At 37.1% G+C, this 21,274-nt stretch overlaps 1 protein-coding gene across 2 annotated transcripts in view; it reads right to left on the reverse strand.

Annotated features, from left to right (window-relative positions):
• Nucleotides 1–21,274, reverse strand: part of MED13 (mediator complex subunit 13) — a 107,072-nt gene that overhangs the window by 17,935 nt on the left and 67,863 nt on the right. For both annotated transcript variants that reach the window (XM_032322888.1, XM_032322889.1), the window contains exons 14-19: nucleotides 21,027–21,241; nucleotides 18,993–19,189; nucleotides 17,337–18,250; nucleotides 5,584–5,745; nucleotides 2,841–3,064; nucleotides 921–1,110 (exon numbers count right to left, since the gene is read on the reverse strand). In XM_032322888.1, coding sequence (XP_032178779.1) covers nucleotides 921–1,110; nucleotides 2,841–3,064; nucleotides 5,584–5,745; nucleotides 17,337–18,250; nucleotides 18,993–19,189; nucleotides 21,027–21,241 — 1,902 coding nt within the window. The remainder of the gene's footprint in view (nucleotides 1–920; nucleotides 1,111–2,840; nucleotides 3,065–5,583; nucleotides 5,746–17,336; nucleotides 18,251–18,992; nucleotides 19,190–21,026; nucleotides 21,242–21,274) is intronic.

The following is a 21,274-nucleotide window of genomic DNA, read 5'->3' on the forward strand; positions in this document are numbered from 1 at the left end:
TTTATTCAGATTGGCTCTTTTTTTATTCTACTATATGAATAATAATCTAGGTAATGCTTTTACCCTCCCTTAGTTGCATGCTAACAATGTAGCAGACACAAGCTTCTTATTTTGCCCAGAAACTGAAGAAACAAATTTTAAATGGAACTGAAAAAGTAAACAGCATTTTCATACAAAATAAACAGGTCCCATTAAAGTATAACAAAATTATATTTACTAGACATCATTAAATGATTGAAAATAATATCTAGCAAATTTTTATTAAATAATTCAAAGGTTCCTAAATCACAACCTGAATAAATATTGCCTAAACTGAGAGCTAACCAGACAAAAAATGAAAAATGTTATCATGGGGCTCATATTATAGAGATGCCTAAGGAGGGTCAATATTTTGGTTCTGTGTTTCTTTGGATTAAGTCTACTAAAGTCCATCAATATTTAATTCAATGTTAATTCAAGGGTGTTAAAAGCAAGTCTTAAATAGTTGTCATTTTCTTAGTTCCAACAAAGAACTGTTTCTTAATGTTGCAGAAGTAACTACAAGTTATTTCATCTCTAAACCATTAAGAAATCAAAAATTTTAAAGTGAATAAGCTTAATTAAAAACACAGATTCATCAGATCCTACAGAAGTATAATTGTTTATACCCACAATTTCTTCTTACCTGATGGGATCCCTATTTTAGGATCAGCAAACTTCTCCTGTCAACCGTCAGACAGTAAATATTTTAGGTTTTGTGGGTCACACAGTCTGTCTCAACTATTCAGCTCTAATCATATAGCTCAAAAGCAGCCACAGAGAATATGTAAATAAGTGAGCAGGGCTGGGTTCCAATAAAATTTTATTTACAAAAACAGCAGATAAACTAGGCCATATTTTGCGACCACTGGTTTTATAAAAAAAAAATACAAATTCAATACCTAGGTCATATCTGCAGACTTGTGCATAAAGCTTGAGTTTAGAAAATGCTTCATTGTTACCATCAGCTGCCTGAGAAAACCATTCTGCTACCAACTTTTCTGATAGTTTCTTTGATGCAGTAGATCCAACTTTCATGATTCCATCTGTCAACAGTCGAGAAATAGGTCTGTGTTGACCTAATCGACAGGACTACAGATATACATACAGAAAGGAGAATTAGTGAATTTATTATAGTATCTGAGTATGCATTATAAAATAAGCACTTAAGTTATTTATTTTTTAAAAGCTGTATTTCTAAGTAATCTCTATACCCAATATAGGACTTGAACTCACAACCCCGAGATCAAGAGTCGCATGCTATACCAACTGAGTCAGACACATGTTCCAGGCATTTAAGCTATTTAAACTAAGCCTTACAATTTATAATTAACATTTGAGATAAAAATATCACGTGAAATGGTACATCTTTTTCTTTTATACATTAGAAATCCATTAAAAATTTTTTTTCAAAATTAAACTATCTCCAATGAAATACAACACCTAAGTATTAATGGCACAAGGACCATGTGGTATGAACAATGAAAACTTACAGAATTCAGATCTAAGTGAGCAAAAATATGCACATATATCCAAGTCAAAACAAAATAAAAATTGTTCTATGAATACAGTATGTATTTGTTAGCTCACTAATTCTGTGGGCCACTGATGTTTATTACAAGAAGCCCGATATCAAATAAGTTTGTAATACTAAATCAAGAAAATTTAGACAGAGGATTTCTTTTTTCTTTTTTTTTTTTTTAAAGTAGGCTCCACACCCAAGGTGGGGCTTGACTTCACAACCCTGAGATCAAGAGTCAAAAGTTCCACCAACTGAGCCAGCTAGGCACCCTTAGACAGAGGATTTCTTCATTGTTAAGACTTTCAAAGGCTTGAAAAAAAAGGAACCAAAAAAAAAAAACTTTCAAAGGCTTTAATAATCCAGCATGAATAGCGAATCTCTTAGTAATGTAAGACATGTTTCCCCAAGCCTGTTTAACTATGGAATTTTTTCTGGAGAGATTTTTGCAGAACTAGTAGTTCTAAGTAACACTCTTTAGGAAATATTTATTTCCCAAATCTACAGGGCAAATACCCTGTAATTAAGTAGAATATTTATAAGGAGCTAAACCAGCACAAATTAACAACTCAGACTGTAGAAGAAATTAAATTTTAAAGACTGGATTTTTAAGCATTTACGGGGAAAGGAAAATATAATGAAGTTAAGACTTTATGTCCTAAAGCACTTAAAATCTGTAATCACTGCACTCAGTGATAGATACAACATCAGAATTATAACATCAGCTAAAAATTTAAAAGATCAGTCAATAATTTTAGAATGATATAGCTCATAGAGAACTCAAGCACAGCTTTACTTTATGAAAGTGAGGCCTAGTGTCAGCACCTGAGTTCCTAGAGAATCACGTGCAGAATTTTTATAAATGTAATTTCTTTCCTGGCTACTTAATAATGCAACCCTTTATTTAAATTTTTTAAAAAAAAGATAAATCTGAAATGACATATATATGTCCTCAATGGTTTTTCCCCAATACAGCAATTTCTATTGTAACCAAAGTACACCCATCTAACGAACAGTCCAGGTGTCAAATGCTGTAAAGAATATAACTGGCTAGCATGAGAACTACACGACTAGTTTCACATGATTATGTCTCTGTCCAATCAACTGAACTGCCCAGTATTTGTATGTAAGTATACAAATTATGGTTTTAAAATGCTACTTCTTTTTATTTTTTTTTTTAAGTTTTTAATTTATTTAAGAGAGAGCAAGAGCATACTCACGTGCTCAAGAGACAGCGGGAGGGGCAGAGGAAGAGGGAGAAGCAGACTCCCCCCCAGAATGCTACCTCTTTTTAAACACCTACCTCATATATTGCAGTGAGGTCTCTAAAAAAGCTTTTGGCTCCATTTAACAAGGCTTCATTTTCTGGACATAATACAACATAGGCTATATCTCTTTGAGATCCATAGGGTTCCAGCATAAGTCTCTCCCAATAAGGGAGGGCAAATGGAGAAAGCACCAGAAAATCATAATCATAACCCAACAAAAACGTAGGGATTGGCAGTGGTTCTGGGGATTCATCAGTTCCTAAATAAGAAAAGCATATTTTAAGAAAATATTTTAAAGCAGTCATATGTCTTCCTTTTATTTAAAAGTCAAAGTTACTGAAATCATTAGCAAAAATATTTGATCAAAGACAAAAATATCTAAAGCCAATCAATGTCTGAGACTTTTCCACAGTTAGGAATTTGCTAAATGGTCTTTAGGAAACATATGACCTATACCATCATTTAATTTTAAGAAAAATAAATTCAGATGAAAAGTTAGAAGTACAATAGAAAACATGGGAGGGGAATTATATTTTTTATAAATTTGGACTGGGGAAAGCCTTTCTATGCATAACATAAAACCTGTCCATCTAAAAGCTGATCAATCTGACTATATAAATTTTAAAATTTGGCAAAAAAGAACATTATAAAAGAGCCAGATAATTAACAAATTGGAAAAAAGATTTGTAATGCATATGACAAAAAGTTAAATTCCTTACCATATAAATCCCTAAGAAAATGATCAGCAACCTAACAGAAAAATGGGTAACGGATATGAACTAAGTTTATAGAAATAGAAATACCTTACATATAAAAAACTGCTCAATCTCATTAAGAGAAAGCAATTTAAAATAATTAATGGTGAAAATTATAACATTTACTATGTGCTAGACACTATTGAAAGATCTTTACACATGCTAACTTTACACATATTAACTCATTTAACCCTCACAAAACCACAGAAGGCAGATACTAGTATTAACCTCATTTTAGAAAACTGGAATGAAAAAGTTAAGCAACTTGTCCAGAATCACTTAAGAAATGATAGACATGGGATTAGAGACCAGGAAACCTACTTTTAGGGTCTGTACTATGTTATTTCTCATGCTATAATAAAACCACCATTTTCACCCATCTACTCAGCAAGGGTTTGCAGAACAGGCATTTTGCTGGAGGAGTTTAAATTGGTATACAGAGAGTAATTTGGCAACATTAAACAACAACAACAAAACACACAGTCTTTATAACACAATCTTTAAGCCAGAAACTTGTGCATTACAGAAAAACAGTTGTGATGGCAATGACAGAAACAATATGTATGTCCATAAACAGCAGACTGGTAAAATAATACCACAAGAACCCGTTAAAAATAAAGAAAGATAGCTCTGTATGTACTGGTCAGTAAGGTGCAGAACTGTGCATGTGCATGCGTGTGTGTGTGTACACTATTTGGTTTTTAAAAGAATGTAAAAATATAATTAACCTGCCTTTTTCACTAAATGTCAAGCTTTTAATGATCATTATTTAGCCGTTAATGAAAGAAGGACAATGAAAATATGAGCAAATCTACTACCTCTGTACTTAATGCATTCTAAAACCATACATGAAAGTCAAACATTTCAATGTTAAAAACTATTATTTAAAAAAAAACTATTATTACATATATATATATTTTTTTTTTTTTGCGGGGGGGGGGGAGGGAGAACGAGAGAGGGAGCACAAGCAGAGGGGAGAGAGAGAGAAACAGTTCCCTGCTGAGCAAGCAGCCCAATCGCAGGGCTCAATCTGAGAACCCTGGAATCACGACATGACCTGAAGGCAGATGCTTAACTGACTGAGCCACCCAAGCACCTCCCAAATATATATATATATATATATATATATTTTTTTTTTTTTTTTAAGATTTTATTTATTTATTTAACAGAGATCACAAGCAGGCAGAGATGCAGGCAGAGAGAGAGAGGAGGAAGCAGGCTCCCTGCTGAACAGAGAGCCGGATGTGGGGCTCGATCCCAGGACCCTGGGATCATGACCTGAACGGAAGACAGAGGCTTTAACTCACTGAGCCATCCAGGCGCCCCTCCACAAATACATTTTTAAAAGCTCCCACCTTTCAGAGACAATCTTCAACAGATAGTTCAAGTATTTTGAATGTTCTTTGCCTGGACTGATGACCATAAATCTGTGTACCATATACATATATTTTAAAGATTTCTTATTTAAGTAATCTCTATACCCAATATGGAGCTTAAACTCACAACCCTGAGATCAAGAGCCACATGCTCCAGTGGCTGAGCCAGTCAGGCACCCCTCTACTGTGTACCATATTTAGAGTATTCCTTTGCTACTCTTAAAACCAGCAAACTTTTCTTTTTTTTAATGAAGAACTTGGGGTCTTTCATCACTAGTATTATCCCCTTCTTTTTGCCCCATTCTTCATTCAACTTTGTAAAATGGTAATTTACAATGAAAGTAGTGTTCATTCATTTAAAAAATTTTAGTGGTATGATTCGTTCTTCAAATAAAATCTTACTGGTCAATCTAATCTGTAAAAATAGATCTAAGTGAAGCTGTTCTATCTAAAGAGAGGCTGGAGAACCTAGTAAGTTGAATGTTAGAAATGTTCAAGTAATGAAGGCTAAGACTGACCATACTGGCCTTAAGTCAAGCATATGCCACAAAAATATTTAAGGAAGACAAATGTGCTTATTCCAAGTTGGGCACAAAATGAAGGGCTGATATAAAATCAGTCAATACACATTACAATAAATTACTTACCGTAAGAGCCTCGGCCAGCCATTTTATGAAACTGTTGCCAAGTGAGAGGACCTTGAACTCCCCAAGGCCTTACTGTTCTTTTTTTCTGAATAGCATCCTGAAGAACTGGCTGAAGAGATAGGAGCATTCGAAGTATATCCTGCGAGCACTGCATACTCACATCTACAACCATTTAAAAAAAAAAAAAAAAAAAAAAAGGTAAGAATTGCTATTGCCAACACAAAGAAATAAAATTTATAACAAAATACATGAAAGTTCAACTTCAATCATCAAGATTAAGCATCTGCCTGTGCAGAGAACTCTATTAGGTTCAATTTCAAATGATCTGTAGAAATGGTTCCTTTAGATACTTACCTAGGACATTATGTCACTCATTACCTCAATAACCAATTAAATTAATCAAATAAATTTGTTCCTTTTTTTGCATTTGTTATCGTTGTTTTTGGTGCTTGTCGGTATATTCCCAGAAAGAACTCTACCTCACACTGAAGTGAGTTATAAACTGCACCTTACTGACCACCACTATGATAAAATGATCGGATAGATAAGACTGGTTTTTAATTACTGATTAAGGTTTAATTTGGGTAAAAGAGACTATAACAATTCTGAAATATAGTACTTGTACATAACATAAACTTGCTCACACTAGTAAAGGTATTATAATATCCATAGATACTTCATAAACCTAGATTTATAGATTTTATTACTATGACCTGCATTTCTGACCAACTATCAGAATGGGTATGAAAGATGCTACTCCTAAATGTCAAATGGCTTTAAAAAAGAAAAAAATCACTATATGTTACTGATATAATTATTCCGTGCTCCCAGTACATTCAGTTGTACCATTAAACATGTTTGAGCACTTGTACCTTAAATCATTCAATTTTTTAAAAAATGATTTTACTTATTAATTTGAGAGACTGAGCAAGAGAGAGAGAGAGAACACACCACCAGGAGACGGAGAGGGAGAAGCAGACTCCCCTGCTGAGCAGGGAATCTGACCAAGGCACTCAATCCCAGGACCTTGGGATCATGACCTGAGCGAAAGGCGGACAGTTAACTGACTGTGCCACCCAGATGGCCCTAAATCACTCAACTTTAATTCATTAATACTGCCTAATTTATTATTTCTGCCTTTCATTCCCTAGATCTAAATAGTGTACAGAATTTTAAGTAATTTAATTTTAGCTATACTACTTAATCACTATTACATTTAAATAACCTACTATAGGGTTGGGCACCTGCAGGGCTCAGTTGTTTGAGATCCTACTCTTGATTTCAATGTAGGTCATGATCTCAGGGCTCTGAGATCAAGCCCCACAATTGGGTTCTGCACTGGGGGGTGGAGCCCGCTTAAGATTCCATCTTTCCCAGGCACCTGGGTGGCTCAGGGGGTTAAGTGTCTGCCTTCAGCTTAGGTCATGATCTTGTAGTCCTGGGATGGAGCCCCACAGTGGGCTCCCTGCTCAGTGGAGAGTCTGCTTTTCCTTCTCCCTCTGCCCCTTCTCTCTCTCTCTCTCAAGAAGTAAATAAAATCTTTAAAAAAAAAATTCTACCCCTCTCCTTTGCCCCTCCCCCACTCTCCCTCTTAAAAAAAATGTAACCTACCTCATACGTAATAGAGTATGTAGTCACTAAGTAAACAACAGAGCTATCTGAAATGGACTGGTAAATCAAAGCAAGTTATAAAACTATCTATAGAAGATATTTTACACAAATAGTATAAAATACAATTATGTGAAACTATAAAGTACTCATAAAAGAAACTGAGGAAGACACAAAGAAATGGAAAAATGTTCCATGCTCCTAGATTGGAAGAATATATATTGTGAAAATGTCTATGCTACCTAAAGCAATCTACACACTTAATGCAATTCCTATCAAAGTACCATCCATCTTTTTCAAAGAAATGGAACAAATAATCCTAAAATTTATATGGAACCAGAAAAGACCTCGAATAGCCAAAGGAATATTGAAAAAGAAAGCCAAAGTTGGTGGCATCTCAATTCCGGGCTTCAAACTCTATTACAAAGCTGTCATCATCAAGACAGCATGGTACTGGCACAAAAACAGACACATAGATCAATGGAACAGAATAGAGAGCCCAGAAATAGACCCTCAACTCTATGGTCAACTCATCTTCGACAAAGCAGGAAAGAATGTCCAATGGAAAAAAGACAGCCTCTTCAATAAATGGTGTTGGGAAAATTGGACAGCCACATGCAGAAAAATGAAATTGGACCATTTCCTTACACCACACACGAAAATAGACTCAAAATGGATGAAGGACCTCAATGTGAGAAAGGAATCCATCAAAATCCTTGAGGAGAACACAGGCAGCAACCTCTTCGACCTCAGCCGCAGCAACATCTTCCTAGGAACATCGCCAAAGGCAAGGGAAGCAAGGGCAAAAATGAACTATTGGGATTTCATCAAGATCAAAAGCTTTTGCACAGCAAAGGAAACAGTTAACAAAATCAAAAGACAACTGACAGAATGGGGGACAATATTTGCAAACGACATATCAGATAAAGGACTAGTGTCCAAAATCTATAAAGAACTTAGCAAACTCAACACCCAAAGAACAAATAATCCAATCAAAAAATGGGCAGAGGACATGAACAGACATTTCTGCAAAGAAGACATCCAGATGGCCAACAGACACATGAAAAAGTGCTCCGTATCACTCGGCATCAGGGCAATACAAATCAAAACCACAATGAGATAATCACCTCACACCAGTCAGAATGGCTAAAATTAACAAGTCAGGTAATGACAGATGCTGGCGAGGATGCAGAGAAAGGGGAACCCTCCTACACTGTTGGTGGGAATGCAAGCTGGTGCAACCACTCTGGAAAACAGCATGGAGGTTCCTCAAAATGTTGAAAATAGAACTGCCCTATGACCCAGCAATTGCACTACTGGGTATTTACCCTAAAGATACAAACGTAGTGATCCAAAGGAGCACGTGCACCCAAATGTTTATAGCAGCAATGTCTACAATAGCCAAACTATGTAAAGAACCTAGATGTCCACCACAGATGAATGGATAGAGAAGATGTCGTATATATACACAATGGAATACCATGCAGCCATCAAAAGAAATGAAATCTTGCCTTTTGCGACAATGTGGATGGAACTAGAGGGTATCATGCTTAACGAAATAAGTCAAGCGGAGAAAGACAACTATCATATGATCTCCCTGATATGAGGAAGTGTGATGCAATATGGAGGGTTAAGGGGGTAGGAGAAGAATAAATGAAACAAGATGGGATTGGGAGGGAGACAAACCATAAGTGACTCTTAATCTCACAAAACAAACTGAGGGTTGCTGGGGGAAGGGGGGTTGCGAGAAGTGGGGTGTGGTTATGGACATTGGGGAGAGTATATGCTTTGGTGAGTGCTGTGAAGTGTGTGAACCTGGCGATTCAAAGACCTGTACCCCTGGGGATAAAATATATGTTTATAAAAAATAAAAAATTTAAAAAAAAAATACAATTATGTGGGGGGCGCCTGGGTGGCTCAGTGGGTTAAAGCCTCTGCCTTCGGCTCACGTTATAATCCGAGTCCTGGGATCAAGCCCCATATCAGGTTCTCTGCTCAGTGGGTAGCCTGCTTCCTCCTCTCTCTCTGCCTGCCTCTCTATCTACTTGTGATGTCTGTCAAATAAATAAAGAAAATTTTTTAAAAAATACAATTATGTGTATTCATATCTGAATATTCACATAAAACGAAGTCCAGAAAAAGTTGCTGTTGGGTAAGGTTATTTATCATAATCACATGGGAACTTTTTAAGGACATTTATGCAGAGCTACCATGAGAAATTCTGGCATGGGTTTAGCTCAGGAATTTGTATTTTGATTTTAACTCAGAAAGAGTCTTAAATACTTTTTCATTTCTTTAGAAATATATTTATTGAAGACCTCCCACAGGCCAGGAATTGTTCTAGCTGTGGGGAATATTGCGTAAATAAATTCTTATTCATATCTTGAAGGATCTTATTATCTTGTGGGGGAGACTGACATGGAAAAGAATTATAACTGTATACAGCAACATGAAAACTGGGTGGAAAGCAATGATTAAAAGGTTGTAAATATTTTTAAAATCATCATCATGAAGCACAGACATACAGATCAGTAGAACAGAACTGAACATCGAGAAATCTCACATTTATAGTCAATTATTATTTTACAGGGTGTAAAGACAATTTAATGAGGAAAAATAATTTTTTTTAACAAATGGTTCTTAGACAGCTGGATATCCACATGCAGAAGAATAAAGCTGGACCCCTTTCTCACACCTAATACAAAAGTTAATTCAGACTGGATTATACACCTGAAGAGTGCTATAACTATAAAACTCCCAGAAAAAGCACAGGAGTAAATATTCATGACTTCCTTAAGGTTAGGAAAACCCTTTTTATTAGGCAGAGAGGAGGAGAGAGAGGAGGAAGCAGGCCCCCCGCCAAACAGTGAGTGGGGCTCGATCCCAGGACCCCAAGACCATGACCCAAGTCAAAGGCAGAGACTTTAACCCACTGAGCCACCCAGGCGCCCCAGGAAAAGCCTTTTAAGATATGACACCAAAAGCACAAGCAACAAGAGTGCTGAACTTGATTAAAATTAAAAACTTTTCTGCTTCAAAGGATACCATCAAGAAAGTGAAAAGACAACCCACAGAATAGGAGAAAATATTTGCAAATCATACCTACAACTCAATGATGAAAACAAAAAAGTCTAATTAAAAAATGGGACAAAGGTTCTGAAAAGACAAATGGACAATAAGCACATGAAAAGCCATTAGGGAAATGCAAATCAACCACAATAAGAGGACACTTCATACTATGATGACTATAATCAAAAAGACAATAGGACAAGTGTTAATGAAGATGTGGAGAAAGCAGAACCCTCACACATGGCTGGTGGGAATATAAAATGGTACAGCAGCTTTCGAAAACAGTATGCCAATTCCTCAAAAGGTAAATCAGAGTTCTATAGCCCACCAAGTCTACCCATGAGTAATGAAAATATATGTTCACGTGAAAACTTATAAACAAATGCACACCAGCATTTTTCATAACAGCCAAAATGCAGAAACAACTGAAATGTCCATCAAAAGATAAATGAATAAAGTGTGGTATACCCAATACAATAGATTATTATTTGCCAATAAAAAGCAATTAAGTACTAATGCATGCTACATGGATGAACTTTGAGAATGCTAACTAAAAGAAGCCAATCATAAAAGACCATATGGTGTATGATTCTATTAATATGAAATGTTAAAAAAAATCTATCTGGAGAGAATGTAGTTGACCGGAATGGGGGGGGGGGGGGGCGGGCGGGAATAGGGAGTGACCTCTAAGAGGCATGGTGTTCCTTTTCATGGTGATGAAAATGCTCTAAAATTGACTGTGGTGATGGCTACACAACTCTGTGAATACTGGCATACTTTGCTCTATTCTGTTTCAAAAATACTGCTTTTTATTTTTTACAGGCTGATAGTTTGTGGCAACCCTGCAATAAGCAGGTCCATTAGTAACATTTTTCTAATATCACTGTGTCACATTTTGGTAATTCAGTATTTCAAAGTTCCTCATTATTATTATATTTGTTATGATGCTCTGCGACCACTAGTGATCTTTGATGTCACTATTGTAAATTTTGGGGGACACCACGAACCATGTTCATGGAAGATGGCATACTTAATAAATGCTGTTCTGTGTGTGTTCTGACTGCTCCATAACTGGCTATTCCCCATGTCTCTCTCCCTCTCCTTGGGCCTCTTTATTCCCCGAGATACAACAATATTGAAATTAGACCAAATAAAAACCTTGCTGGGGTCTCTAAGTGTTTAAGTAAATGAAGAGTTGTACTTTAAATCAAAAGCTAAAAATAATTAAGCTTAGTGAGGAGGGTATGTTAAAAGCCCACACAGGCTGAAAGCTAGACCCCTTATACCAAATAGTCAAGTTGTGAATGCAAAGGATAGGTTTTCAAAGAAAATTAGAAGTGCAACTCTAGTGAACACATGAATGATAAGAAAAGTGAAACAGCCTGTCTGCTCATATGGAGAAAGTTTTAATGGTCTGGACAGAACGGAACATTTTCTTAAGGCAAAACCTAATCCAAAGCAAGACCTTTTTTCAATTCTGTGAGGGCTGAGACAAGTAAGGAAACTGCAGAAGAAAAATCTTAAGCTAGCAGAGGCTGGCTCATGATGTTTAGGCAAAGAAAACATCTCTGTAACATCAAAGTGCAAAGTGAAGCAATAAGTGCTGATGCAGAAGCTGCAAGCTACCCAGAAGATTAAGCTAAAATCATTAATGAAGATAGCTACACTAAATAAGAGACTTTTCAATGGAAATGAAACAACATTCTATTGGAAGAAGATATCATCCAGGGGTTTTCACAGCTAAAGAGAAGCTGATGCGTAGCACCAAAGCTTCAAAGGACGTGTTATCTCTCTTGTTAGGGACTAATGCACCTGGTGACATTATGTTGAAGCCAATTCTCATTTACCATTTTCAAAATCCTAAGGCCCTTAAGAATTATGCTAAATTTACTCTGCCCCTGCTCTATAAATGAAACAGCCAAGCCTAGATGACAGCACATCTGTTTACAACATGATTTACTGAATATGTTAAGTCCACTGCTGAGATTTACTGCTCAGAAAAAAAAAATTCCTTTCAAAATATGACTGCTCAGTCAATGGCCATATCATCCTAAACGTGACCAATCTCCTTAAAATATGACTGCTCATTGGTCATCCCTGAGCTTTGATGGTGATGTACAATGACATTAATGTTATTTTCACGCCTGCTAACCCATTCTGCATCCCATGGATCAAGGAGCAATTTCAAATTTCAAGTCTTACTATTTAAGAAATGCATTTCATAAAGCTGTAGCTGCCATAGATAGTGATTCCTTTGATGGATTTGAGCAAAGTAAATTGAAAAGCTTCTGGAAGTGATTCACTAGTCTAGATGCCATTTAGGAACATTTGTGATTCATGGGAAGAGGTCAAAATATCAATAGTAACAGAAATTTGGAAGGAGCTGACTGTAACCCTTAAGGGTAATTTTGAGGGATTCAAGATTTCAGTGGAAATGTGGTAGAAATAGTGAAAGAACTAGAACTGGAAATAGATGTGACTGAATTGCTTCAATCTCATGATAAAACTTTAATGGATGATAAGTTGCTTCTTATTCCTGAGATGAAATCTACTTCCAGTGAAGACACTGTAAATTGCTGAAATGACCACAAAGGATTCAAAATATCTATAAACTTAGTTGATAAAGCAGAAGGAGAATTTGAAAGAATTGACTCCAATTTTGAAAGAAGTTCCACTGTGGGTAAAATGCTACCAAACAGCACCTCATACTACAGAGAAATTGTTCATGAAAGAATCAATGTGGCAAACTTCACTGCTGTCTCCTTTTAAGAAACTGCCATACTGGGCACCTGGGTGGCTCAGTTGGTTAAGCAACTGCCTTAGGCTCAGGTCATGATCCTGGAGTCCTAGGATTGAGTCCTACACTGGGCTGCCTGCTCAGCGGGGAGTCTGCTTCTCCCTGCTGACCCTTTCCCCGCTCATGCTCTCTCTCTTTCTCATTCTCTCTCAAATAAATAAATTTTTTTTTAAGATTTTATTTATTTATTTGACAGAGAGATCAGGAGTAGGCAGAGAGAGAGAGAAGAGGAAGCAGGCTCCCCACTGAGCAGAGAGCCAGATGCGGGGCTCAATGCCAGGACCCTGAGATCATGACCTCAGCCAAAGGCAGATGCTTTAACCCACTGAGCCACCCAGGCACCCCTTGAATTTTTTTTTTTTTTTAAGATTTTATTTATTTATTGGAGAGAGCAAGACAGAGATAGTGAGAGAGGACAGGAGCATGGTGAAGCAGGCTACTGCTGAGCAGGGAGCCAGATGTGGAACTTGATCCCAGGACTCCGGGACCGTGACCTGAGCCAAAAGCAGTTGCTTAACCAACTGAGCCCACCCAGGCACCCTGTTTTGAATTATTTTAATACAAGTTGTTACGATGAAATTTATCCTTATGGCTGTAAAGTTTCCTGTTTACATCAGTGTTTACTGTTACACAGAAAATGCTGAGGCTCAATGTCTTCTATTTGGCAGAGAAGTTGGTCCTGTTTTTGAGGTACAACTAGCATAAGTTGGTTCATTTTTTATCGAGATAAAACCAGCATAACATTAGTTTCAGGTGCACAATGACTCAGTATTTGTATATATTGCAAAATGATGACCACACTAAGTCCAGTCAACATCCATCATGGCACACAGTTACGCACTGTTTTTCTTGTGATGAAAACTTTCAAGATGAGTTGGTTTTTAAAAACAAGTAACAGAAAAAGAGTACCACTAATGCAATTGCTTCTGCTCTTACTATTACCAACTTGCTAATATTTGAGTTCTTACTTTGTGCCAGGCACCACTCTCTCTGTTGCACTGAACACTGATTGTTTCAACACTCTCTGGGGTAAATATTATTACTGACACATTTAAGAAAATTGAGGCACAGAGAGATTAAGTAACTTGGCCAATGTCATAGTATATAGTGATAAAGCTGTATTTCAAACTCAAGCCGTCTGCCTCCACAGCACATGTTCTTAGCTACCACCTATCGCTGAAAACAATCTTGCCTTTTTTTTTTAACATCTACGGCATTTATTTATACTGTTTTCTTTTTTAACTGGGTCTTTAAGTATAAGGAGTTCCATGAATCATCAAACTATGTCATGAACAAAATATTAACCATTGGTCCATGTACTGCCCTCCCACATCACAAATTTTCTTTCATAATAGTATTATGAACAACTATGATCTCACAGCCCAAGAACTAGAAAACCACCACAACAATCTTACTAGCGCTTCTCCCTATCCTAACCATCCTTCTTCAGCTTTTAAAAATTAACCACTGCCCTGAATTTCATGTGCATCTAAAAAATATTTAGTTTTGCTTGTTTTAAAACTTTACAAAAAGGTAACTTGCCATATATAATCTTCTAGGACTTGTTTCCACTCTCCTTCCTCTCAATATTAAGATTCACCTGTTTGTTCTATATAGTTTTATTTATGTCTAGAACTATGCAACATTCTATCTGTACTATCAAGATCATTTATCCATTCTCCCATCAATGGGTATTTAGGGTGTTTTTACTTCTTTCAACCCTGCATTATCGTTTCAGTTCCCTGAGTACTGCATAAGCAATTTAAGGGTTAGGTATCTTCATATCGCCTAGACTACCAAGCACATTGTTCTGCATATGTGTCAAAAAAATTACCGAATTAGTGAATGACACATGGACCAACAAAAAGTTATTATATGGAACATAGCACCTTAGAAAAGATCCCTACCCAAAACCACATTTTGAAGGAGGGTATTTTTCTGTATAATAACCAGAAGTTAGAAAAGTTAGTGGTATATTGAGACATCTTTTAGAAAGTGTTAGGTTGGTTGTGCCTGAAAGAAAAATATCTAATTGATTATTTTAGTATTAACAGCAGCTTATATTAGTTCAGTACTATGTTCCAAGCACTGCACTAAGCACTTAATATGGATTAACACATTAGATCTTCAGAACTCTATACAAGTATCTGACATTGTATCTGTGTAACATTATTTGGCATTGAGACCATTCTCTCCTTCAAACAATTCCTATACTTGGCTTCCAGGACACCATACTCTCTTGGTTTTCCTCCCACCTCCTTGTTTTCCTACCCTGGATCCTCCCTTTCTTCTCCACCTCTAAACATCAGTTCCATCCTTAGACTTCTCTCTAGTCACTCTCTTGGTTGTTTGATCTAGCTCCATAGGTTTTAACACTGATAACTTACACAAGAAAATTTTTTTCTACAACCCCAACCACTCCTCTGAATTTAAAACTGTTATCTCTAATTGCATACTTGACCTCCTTCCCCAAAGTTTCCCTCTTTTAAAAATGGAACCATCAATTCAAGCTCAAGCTGCTTGTGATGCCTCATCTTTTCTTGTATGAATCCTGTAGGTTCTATTTCCCCAAAATACCTAGAACCCACTACTCATATCTCTATTGCTTCCAATCTTCTCTAAATTACCATCATCTTTCACCTGGACTACTGCAATTGCCTCCTAACTATTCTATCTGCTTCTATTCTTACCTTCACCATCCACAACACAACAGCCAGTGATCTTTTAAAAAAATTAACATAAAAAGACCATATTATTTCTTTGTTCAGAACAGGTGCTTCAAAACTTTGTTCAAAACTGATAGCTTCTGGGGCGCCTGGGTGGCTCAGCGGGTTAAGCCTCTGCCTTTGGCTCAGGTCATGATCCCAGAGTCCTGGGATCGAGCCCCACATCGGGCTCTCTGCTCAGCGGGGAGCCTGCTTCTTCCTCTGTCTCTGCCTGCCTCTCTGCCTACTTGTGATCTCTCGGTCAGATAAATAAATAAAATCTTAAAAAAAAAAAAAAAAACTGATAGCTTCCTGGGCGCCTGGGTGGCTCAGTGGATTAAGCCGCTGCCTTCAGCTCAGGTCATGATCTCAGGGTCCTGGGATGGAGTCCCGCATCGGGCTCTCTGCTCAGCAGGGAGCCTGCTTCCTCCTCTCTCTGCCTGCCTCTCTGCCTACTTGTGATCTCTATCTGTCAAATAAATGAATGAAATCTTAAAAAAAAAAAAACAAAACTGATAGCTTCCCATCAGTCTTAGAATAAAGAATAAAAGTCCTGCATGGTCTTTAACATCCCTACATTTGGTATTTGGCCAGCTCTCCGATATCATGTCTGACCAATCTCCCATCACTCAGTTCATTCCAGCAACAGAGTCTTCTTAACACATTAACACATTAACCACAATACCCCCTCAGGGTTTTTGCACTGTCTGAAACACTCTTCCCTTGGTTAGCCACCTAGCTCCATTTTCCTACTTTCTGCAGTTTTTGCTCAAGTGCCTCCGTAATATCTTCTCTAACCATACATCTAAAATAGTACACTCTTTTTTTCTACTTCTTTCACCTTTTTCTTCAAAGCAATTGTTACTATCTAACATTATATAATTACTTTTTTTTAATGTCTTCTCTCATAAATTACAGGCTCAAAAAGGGCAGGAAGTATGTTTGCTTCATTTAATGCTGTACTTTATAAAGGAACACTGTGTGGCACACATATCAGGTGCTCAGTAAATATTTAATGAGTGAAAGAATGTTGAATAAAGCAGACAACTAGCAATTTTCTGCTAATTAACATCTGCAAAGTGCCTTTTATACTCCTACGTAAGTACGCTAATTACAGATTTACAATAACCATACTTTTATTGGTGAAATCAAACTAAACTGCTAGGGAACTCTCCCTCTAAAAAATGTCATTCTTGGGCGCCTGGGTGGCTCAGTGGGTTAAGCTGCTGCCTTCGGCTCAGGTCATGATCTCAGGATCCTGGGATCGAGTCCCGCATCGGGATCTCTGCTCAGCAGGGAGCCTGCTTCCCTCTCTCTCTCTCTGCCTGCCTGTCTACTGTGAACTCTCTCTGTCAAATAAATAAATAAAATCTTAAAAAAAAAATAATAAAAAAATAAAAATAAATAAATAAATAAATAAATAAATAATGTCATTCTTAGAGGAATTTTAAGTCCAAATTTCAATGTCTCTATTAGCTACATGGAAAACTGCCTTTAACACTTTTTCCTAAGAAAGAAAAGCAGTCTTGCAACTAAAAGAAGATAAACAGAAAAATTATTCCTAGGATGCTTACCATTTCTTTTGGACCAGGGGTGTAAGCATGAACTTTTCACAAGTGCTTCATCAACTTTTCCTCCTGACATGTTATCCATGAACTGACGCCCATGTTCCAATGCAAGGTAGCAGTCATTGCAACAGTCCCGTTCTTCAACACGTACCCAATTACTAATTACACCAATCCTGGGAAAAGGGTCTTGGTCTGCTGCTCCAAAGGGTGAAAATAAATTAGTGCACTGATCTTGTAGCAATAATATCAACTCATCAGGGAATTTTTCAGATTCCTTTAGTCCTCCATTAACATGTTCAGCAGAAGTAGCCCTGAGAGCTTCAAAACGTTTTTCTGCTTCTTTGCCACATTCTGTGTTGCGTCCTATGATATCTAGTTCATCTTCAAGAAATAATCCTGAATTGTTTCCAAATTTTCTGTTCATGACAGCACTGAAGCCGCAGGTACACCTATACTGTGCTTCCTGCATTGGATCTGGAATGTAAACTCCAACATCGGCACCCTTGATATTCATGTTGCAGACACAGATACAGCAACTATCAAAGTTACAGTCTTTGAACAAATTCATAACTGATTCTGAAAGAATGAGGTTTACATAGAGACTGTGTGCTTCAGGGATGGAGGGAACAGTTGCAGGTTCAACAGAATTAAGGGGTCTGCATGTGGAGGGGGTAGAAGCTGGTGAATACAAGTCTGAATTTTCATATTTGACAGAACCTTGAGCACTAGCAGGTCCACCAGCTCGAGGAGTCCTTGGAGTCCTTGGAGTCCTTGGAGTCGGAAACCTAGGCGTAGACGGAGAAGGAAGAATTCCTGCTCCACTGTTACTAGGAGGTGCACTGCTAGGAGGCATCCCAAAAGAAGTATGAGTCTGAGGTGTATAAGCAGGACCATATTCTTGATCAATAGTACTTCCATCACTAGTGTCACCGGGGTAAAAGAAAATTAAACACATATATAAAGGAACATATTAACAATATGAAACAGAACTAAAAATGTCCCAGCATTTTTCAGTAACACTGAAAAGTATGAAAACACAATTAGTGCAAAAACTACAAGTATAACTAAAACATATTTCTGGTTATAATATCCACTCTAGTGACTGTTATAGACCGTGGACTAACCAACTAGTTCCAAAATTGCAAATAAAATATATTTACATTTATCCACACCTAGACATCCACATTTACTATCTATATTTCTTATACTACAAATAATCAAATTTCATTGATCCTAAGATGTTACTATTTTAAAAAAAATCCTGATTTTAGAGATGTTTACATACAATAAGGAACAAAGGCAATTTTAAGAGGTTACCGAGTATAATACATCGCAATTCCAGAATACTGAAATATTAAAAGTGTGTGATATGGCAAATAAACAAATGGAATTTAGTATTTTAGAACAAAATAAAAGGTACTTCTGAAGACAACCCCTCCAAATGACGACAAATGATCAAAGCATAATGGCCTTGAGTTTTCCAACAGTTAACCCACATGCAACTAACACCATTATAATTTATTGATCAAAAAACAATTTTTAGAATTTTCAAAAACCAGTATCTTTTTTCTAAGTACTAGCAAAGCAGGTACTTCTATGAAAAAAATTAAAGCTAGGTAAGCACACCTAACACTATACCAGTAACATAAATCAAAATCATACCCTTCTTTGATGAATGGCACCGCAGGCCCTGAAGGAAGCAATTCTAATTTTCCCACAGTCCAACTCTGACGGTAAATACATTCTTCAGGCAATTTGATAGGAGGCAAACATTGGCTTGGTAGACTTTTTAGAGGTGCAAACATGGAACATCCCACCAGAACTTGACAATTTTCAGGCTTATAGACATAAGAAAAATCCTATAATACAAAGACCATGACTTTCAGCAACTTATCTTCCAGGGGAAAAATGAAAACTAACTCCAGCCCTTTTACCCCGCCTCTTTAAGCAAAATAATAAAATACAAATAAAATTCTTTTTTTTAAAAGTAGGCTCCATGACCAAAGTAGGTCTTCAACTCAGAACCCTGAGACCAAGAGTCATACGTTCCACTAACAGAGCCAGCCAGGTACCCAATATAATTCTGTTCTTAAATGCGTTCATTCTAATTCCAGTTAATTAACAGTGCTGTATTAGTTTCAAGTGTACACTAGTGACTGAACAATACCGTACATCACCCAGTGCTCATCGCAAGGGCACTCCTTAATCCCCATCAGCTATTTCATCCATCCCCCTACCAACTTCCCCTCTGGTAACCATCAGAATATTCTTTATCGTCAAGTGTTTCTTAGTTTGTCTTTTTTCTTTTCTCATTTCCCTTTTGTTTCTTAAATTCCACATATAAGTAAAAACATATGGCATTTGTCTTTTTCTGTCTGACACTCTCTAGCTCCATCCATGTCATTAAAACTGGCAAAATTTCATTCTTTTTTATGGCTGAATAATATTCGTGTGTGTGTGTGTGTGTGTGTGTGTACACATACACCTTTATCCATTCATCTGCTCAACATCACTCATCATCAGGGTTATGCAAATCAAAACTACAATGAGAGGGGTGCCTGCCTGGCTCAGGTGGTAGAGCATGCAACTCTTGATCTCAGGATTTTAAGTTTGAGCCCTGTGTTTGGCACAGAGTTTACCTTAAAAAGAAACTAAACAAACAAACTACAGTAAGATCACCTCACACTTTTAAGAATGGTTAAAATAAAAAACACAAGTGGAGAGCCTGGGTGGCTCAGTCAGTTGGGCATCTGTCTTCAGCTCAGGTCATATTCCCAGAATCCTGGGATCAAGCCCCCCATGTTGGACTCCCTGCTCAGTGGGGAGCCTACTTCTCCCTCGCCCTCTGCCTGCTCCTCCCCTCTACTTATGCTGTCAAATAAATCAAATATTTTTTAAAAAATACACACAAAAAACAATAGTGTTGATGGAGATAAAGGAACCCTCTTGCACTGCTGGTAGCAATGCAAACTGGTGAAGTCATTGTGGAAAACAGTGAAGATTCCTAAATAAGTTAAAAATAGAACTATCCTACAATTCAATAATCACACTACCGGGTATCTACTCAAAAGGTACGTGGAGCGCCTGAGTGGCTCAGTTTGTTAGGTAGCTGCCTTTAGTTCAGCCCACAGTCCTAGGATGGAGCCCCAAGTTGGGCCCCCTGCTCAGCAGGGAGTCTGATTTTTCACCTTGCTCTGCCTGCTACTCCCCCTGCTTGTGCTCTGTCAAATAAATAAATAAAATCTTTTTTAAAAATTACAAAACACTAATTCAAAGGGATTCATGCACCCCTATATTTATAGCACCATTATTTACAATAGCCAAATTATGGAAGCAGCCTAAGTGTTCTTAAATGCATTCTTAATAGTGTAATCACTATTTAGTCTTTAAATCTATCAACCACAAAATAGGATTCACCATGAACAGATTTTTTAATATAGCAATATACTGAATCTATAAGAAAATACTGGAAGGGCACCTGGGTGACTCAGTTACTTGGGTGTCTCTGACTTTTGACTTCAGCCCAAGTCACTCTCTCAGGGTTGCAAGACAGAGCCCCACTTCAGCTGAGTGTGGAGCCTGTTTAAGAACCTCTCTCCCTCTCCTTCTGCTCCTCCCCAGCCTCCCCCTCTCCCTTCCCCTATATACAAAATATATAGAAATTCAATTATTTTTCTAGAAAAATAAAATACTTACTTTAATTTCAGAAGGTTTTGGGCTACAGAATCCTTCATCAACCTCAATTTTGAACTGTGTTCCTATACTAGAACTATTTCCTTCTAGAACAGTTCCTCCAGGTGTTATATCCATACTACCATATTCTTTATTACTCATATTCATTGGGGAAAATCCCATAATATGTTGTTCCAACGATGGTGGTGTAGGATACATTTTATGAAGATCTGCAGTGCCTATATTTAATAAAACACACACTTTAACATGAG

Source organism: Mustela erminea, chromosome 18, assembly GCF_009829155.1.
Source record: "Mustela erminea isolate mMusErm1 chromosome 18, mMusErm1.Pri, whole genome shotgun sequence".
Classification (NCBI taxonomy): domain Eukaryota; kingdom Metazoa; phylum Chordata; class Mammalia; order Carnivora; family Mustelidae; genus Mustela; species Mustela erminea.